The 5,964-nt window shown below is 44.8% G+C and overlaps 1 protein-coding gene across 2 annotated transcripts in view; it reads right to left on the bottom strand.

Annotated features, from left to right (window-relative positions):
- B4GALT5 (beta-1,4-galactosyltransferase 5) overlaps positions 1–5,695 on the bottom strand; it is a 12,793-nt gene extending 7,098 nt beyond the window's left edge. Inside the window, exons 1-4 of one of the 2 annotated variants that reach the window (XM_072403251.1) lie at positions 5,375–5,695; positions 4,798–4,911; positions 4,106–4,227; positions 3,487–3,603 (exon numbers count right to left, since the gene is read on the bottom strand). In XM_072403251.1, coding sequence (XP_072259352.1) covers positions 3,487–3,603; positions 4,106–4,227; positions 4,798–4,911; positions 5,375–5,492 — 471 coding nt within the window. In that variant the 5' untranslated portion in view covers positions 5,493–5,695. The remainder of the gene's footprint in view (positions 1–3,486; positions 3,604–4,105; positions 4,228–4,797; positions 4,912–5,374) is intronic. The other variant, XM_072403252.1, reaches the window with a different exon arrangement.
- Positions 5,696–5,964: the final 269 nt, after the last annotated feature.

Raw genomic sequence — 5,964 nt, 5'->3', positions numbered from 1 at the left:
TTGTGGGATCAGAAATCGATGTGAGGATGTGGGATCAGAGATCCATGTGAGGTTGTGGGATCAGGGATCCATGTGAGGTTGTGGGATCAGAAATCCCTGTGAAGATGTGGAATCAGAAATCCATGGGAGGATTTGGGATCAGAAATCAAATGAAAGGTTGTGGGATCAGAGAACCATGTGAGGTTGTGGAATCAGAAATTGATGTGAGGTTGTGGAATCAGAGGTCCAATGGGAGGTTGTGGGATCCATGTGAGGTTCTGGGATCAGAAATCCATGTGAGGTTGTGGGATTGCAAATCAATGTGAGATTGCAGAATCAGAAATTCATGTGAGGTTGTGGGAACTGAGTTCCATGTGAGGTTGTGGAATCAGAGTTCCATGTGAGGTTGTGGAATCAGAGTTCCATGTGAGGTTGTGGGATCAGAGTTCCATGTGAGGTTGTGGGATCAGAAATCCATGGGATGATGTGGGATCAGAAATTCAATGGGAGGTTGTGGGATCAGAGATCTTGTGGGATCAGAAATCGATGTGAGGATGTGGGATCAGAGATCCATGTGAGGTTGTGGGATCAGGGATCCATGTGAGGTTGTGGGATCAGAAATCTATGTGAGATTGAAGGATCAGAGATCCATGTGAGGATGTGGAATCAAAAAAACATGTGAGGTTGTGGGATAAAAAATCCAATGGAAGGTTGTAGGATCAGAGATCCATGAGAAGATGTGGGATCAGAAATCCATATGAGATAATAAATTAATGTGAGGTTGTAGGATCAGAGATCCATGAGAGGTAGTGGGATCAGAAATCCATGTCAGGATGTGGGATCAGAAATCCATATGAGATAATAAATAAATGTGGGGTTGTAGGATCAGAGATCCATGAGAGGTAATGGGATCAGAAATCCAGTTGAGGATGTAGGATCAGAAATCCAATGGGAGGGTGTGGGGTCAAAGATCCATGTTAGGTTGTGGGATCAGAAATTCTTGTGGGGATGTGGAATCAGAAATCCAATAGGAGGTTGTTGGATCACAGATCTATGGGAGGTTGTGGGATCAGAGACCAATGGGAGGGTGTGGGATCGGAGATCTTTCTGAGGTTGTGGGATCAGAGATCCATGTGAGGTTGTTGGATCAGAGATCCATGTGAGGTTTTCGGATCTGAAATCTGTGAGACTGTGGGATCTGAAATTCAATGGGAGGTTGTGGGATGAGAGATCCATGGAAGGATGTAAGATCAGAGATCCATGTGAGGTTGTTGGATCAGACATCCATGTGAAGTTGTTGGATCAGAAATCTCTGTGAGGATGTGGGATCTTAAATACATAGGATTATGTGTGATTAGAGATCCATGTGAGGAAGGGGGATCAGAGATCCATGTTCCGGTGTGTGATCCATGTGGGGTTGTGGGATCAGAGATCAATGTGAGGCTGTAGGATCATAGATCCATGTCATGATGTGGGATCATAAATCCAATGGGAGGTTGTGGGTTCAGAGATCTATGTGAGATTGTGGGATCAGAAATTGAGGTGAGGTTGTTGGATCAGGGATCCATGTGAGGATTTGGGTCTGGAGATCCATGTGATGTTGTGGGATTAGAGGTCCAATGGGAGGTTGTGGGATGAGAGACCATGGGAGGTTGTAGTATAGGAGTTCCATGTGAGGTTATGGGATCAGAAGTCCATGTGAAGTTGTGGGATCCGAAATCCAATGTGGGGTTGTGGGATCAGAGGTGCAATGGAAGGATGTGGGATCAGAGATCCATGTGAGGTTGAGAGATCAGGGACCCATGTGAGGTTGTGTGTTCAGAGATCTATGCGAGATTGTGGGATCAGAAATCAATGTGAGGATGTGGGTATAGAGATTCATGGGAGGCTGTGGGATCAGAGGTCCAATAGGAGATTGTGGGATCAGAGATCCATGTGAGGATGGGGGATCAGAGATCCATGTGAGGTTGTGGGATCTATGTGAGGTTGTGGGATCAGAAATACAATGGGAGGTTGTGGGATCAGAGATCCATGTGAAGATGTGGGATAAGAAATCTAATGGAAGGTTGTGGAATCAGCGATCCATGTGAGGTTGTTGGATCAGAGATCCATGTGAGATTGTTGGATCAGAGATCCAGGTGAGGTTGTGGGATCAGAGATCTATGTGAGGTTTTCGGATCTGAAATCTGTGAGACTGTGGGATCTGAAATTCAATGGGAGGTTGTGGGAGGAGAGATCCATGGAAGGATGTAAGATCAGAGATCCATGTGAGGTTGTTGGATCAGAGATCCATGTGAGGTTGTGGGATCTATGTGAGGTTGTGGGATCCGAGATCTATGTCATGTTGTGGGATCAGAGATTCATGTAACATTTGTGGATTAGAGATCCATTTGAGGTTGGAGGATCAGAGATCTTAAGCGGATGGCATTGAATGTGAGAAAGTCTGTATGTGAGAATGTGATGTAATCTTCTCTTTCTCCACTAGGTGGCAGCAATGTTCTTCCACCACAGCTCAGAAATGCTCATGCTCATGCACTGCTCATGCTCCACTTTAAACTCCAAATTGTGTAATGCCAATGAAAAGAGCTGCAAACATGCCAGCTGGAGGACAGACTGACTAGCTGAGAGATGCTGATATAGACAATTAGAATTCCAGATTCTCTGGACTAGTAGCATTTTCTGTGATATTTAGTATCAGGGGCGAAGGAGTCACCAGTTACTGGGCTGCAGCTGGGCGATGGGGGGCTTAGAGACCAGACATTAAAATATTTTTTATTAGGAAACCAGAAAAGTGTTTCTTCCAGATTTCAGCACACCACATGGTACACCTACCGGCTGTTAGATAATGTCCCACCAATATTCACAAAGTTTAGAATCCCAACACTAAACTATATGTAACCAAATACAAGATGGAGAATTCAATGTTTGATTCAAGACTGACAGGTAACCACAGTCAGGACTGAAGATGTTGTTAAGAAATATTCCTATTTGTTTCCAGATGATACGTTTATAGTTCCTGTGTGATTTTTGATTTATTCAAGCCCTGTAACCCCAAGATTGGTATTTTGCACTACAAGAACACATTGTATATTGGAAATGCTATTTTTGTTGTACGCTGTTGTTATGTATGCCTCCTTACAAAAATAAAATACAAATATTTTCATTAGCAATAATAAATATTCTATTTGTCTCATCTTCATTGTGAGTTGAAGCGGTGGCACACAATTTGTCTCATGGTTATATTATCACACCGCACCATTTCCAATCACATTGTACAACAATTCAATGGTTTTGATTTGAATTACATAAGTGACAGTAAAGTGCACCAAGGATGCCAGGCTGCCCTGTGTCCCCCGACCTGTGCTATGCAAGTATACCCAGTGCACATTTTTTGGGGGGGTCCATAATTATTCTTTAGGGGTCCACTGATTTCTTGCTTTGCCCCTGTATAGTATAACATACAAAACATCAACTGCTAATAATAGAGAGACAGCAATGATTTCTAACCTGTTCAATGACATAGAAGGCAAACTGCAGGCGCTGTCTCTGCAACATAGGAATGAGGTGTCTGAACAGAACTGGGAGATGCTCGAATCGATTCCGGAAAGGGATAAGAATGGCAACCTGGAGACAAAGAGAAGACAAAAGGATAGATATGCATATAAATCATGGGGGGACATTAGAGTGTCAGCTCCTCTGTACAGAGACTGATGGGACTGGCTCAGTGATCTCTGTACAGCACTGCGGTATATGTCAGAGCTATAACAATATATAATAATAGTGTGTGACTGTGGGGAGACATTAGAGATTAGAGTGTCAGCTCCTCTGTACAGACACTGCTGGGACTGGCTTGGTGATCTTTGTACAGCACACTATGACCTGTCTATCATTATGTTAGGTGGTGCAGTAATGGGTCATCATAGCAATGTCCTACAAGCTGTGCGGCTGAGGATAACTATGTATGCAAATGGCCATCAAATAGATGAGTGGCAAGTGTGATGTCCCTGGGGACCCCTGCTGGGATCAGTGCCATCATAACGGACTGGAACACAGAAAGGTTTATGGGTTTTCTATTTTATGGAAGTGGCTGCTCCGATGCTATGGAATCTTTACACCTGGCCTTTACCTTCCAGCGTGGGACGCAGTCCCTGGGCTGCCAATGACCTCCCAGTTTGATGGAGTCTTTATCAAAGAGTTGCAGGATGTCACTCATCCGGACTTCACTCATATTCACCTCCATGGGACCTTCTGTAGGGAAAATAGACAGAGACATCATCACTAAACCCATCAATGTCTGCACCCAGGACAGAGAAGAGCAACCCCCCTCCTCCCCAATATGACCCTATTACCCGATTGCTGTATCCATGTCATCACCCTGTTATAGAAGACATCACCCCAATATTACCATTACCCCATCTATGTCATCACCCTGTTATAGAGGAAATCACCCCAATATTACCAGCCCCTCTATACTCATCATCTATTACCCCATCTATGTCGGCATAGAAGGGTAAAGTAGGAAATCCTTATAACAAATCCCATTGCTATTATCACGCCTGCACCCCAATATTCCCAGATTAGCTCTACACACATCATTCATGATTCTGTGTTAGCAGACCAATAGAGAGTAGGAAAGACCGATATTAAAAGTTCAGATCCTCTTCAGAGATTATACAGTACCCTAATCATGTGAACACCCCAATATGGAGCTGGGAACCCCAATATTACCATATGATCCCCTAAGGGTAGATGGTAATAAATAACATTAGTAAGAGGGGATGAGCATGACACCTTACTGGGCAGAGATTGCTGACTTACTCATGGATGGGAGGCGCTCCGGGCACTGCAGGTGAGGCAGGTAGGTAAAGTCTTCGGGAAGGAAAGTCGTAGTCTGAATGTAGGAGTCGTTGTTGCTGAAATAGACGGGATATTCTGGGGGTGCACAGAGGGAGAGGTATGATCAGTGACCTGATTGTGGAAGAAACATTGAGATCAGAGCTTTCACGTCGATTGATAGTGGAATTCATCACCCCAAGGCTCTCCATGATCAGGCTGCAGCTATATTTATTTAAAGTCAACCCATCTATGACCTCTTCAATGAGTTCAGTAAATACTTGTTGATCCTACCAGAAATCTTCCGAACTGATAACTTCCTCTGCTACAATCAGACACTTTATTCCCAGTTTTCTCCTCGTGAAGATGAGGAGGGGGGTGCTCTGCAGTCCGGCAGGGGCAGCTATTACATCCAAGGACCAGTGAGCTGTAATATATGACATTGTGTTCTGGGGCCACTAACTGCTGCAGAGATCAAGCCTAATAATATTCAGCCATTTACACAGCATGGTGTCTGGGATCCCAGCCTTCCTTACGTTAGTGATCACCCCTGTGTACCTACCTGTGTCATTAATGCTGTTATTCCTGCGTATATAGGCCCCGCGCACCATCTGCTCATACACCTGCGCTCCTATAGTACGCATGTTCTCCCGTATGAGGATACCACGAGCTTGCATCATGAAGAGGTAAGTGTTCACTGTGCAGACGCAACAAGGAAATAATATTTACTAACCTGAGAAAAATCAATTGTGCATCCAAATTATGGCTGATACCGGTGGCCCCCTGCCCTGGCTCCTCTATACAGATTCTCACATGTGGCCCCCTGTCCTGGCTCCTCTATACACATTCTCACATGTGGCCCCCTCCCTGTCCTCCCTCCTGTATACAGGCTCTCACATGTGGCCCCCTGTCCTCCCTCCTGTATACAGACTCCCACATGTGGCCCCCTGTCCTCCCTCCGGTATACAGGCTCTCACATGTGGCCCCCTGTGCTCCCTATCAGGCTCTCACCTGAGCCTAAAGTTGGAAAGGGTTAAAGCGTATTCGATACAGTAGGAAGTGAGAAGAAATTTCTCCCACATGAAGGAAAGTCTCCCCCAGGTAATTGTCATTGTCTTAGGCTTTATTATGTTTTGGGGTCCTTTATACCAC

The sequence above is a fragment of the Pyxicephalus adspersus genome, chromosome 3, assembly GCF_032062135.1.
Source record: "Pyxicephalus adspersus chromosome 3, UCB_Pads_2.0, whole genome shotgun sequence".
In the NCBI taxonomy this organism is placed as follows: domain Eukaryota; kingdom Metazoa; phylum Chordata; class Amphibia; order Anura; family Pyxicephalidae; genus Pyxicephalus; species Pyxicephalus adspersus.
Note: the sequence above shows the minus strand (reverse complement) of the source record. Positions and strands in the feature narration are given on the sequence as shown.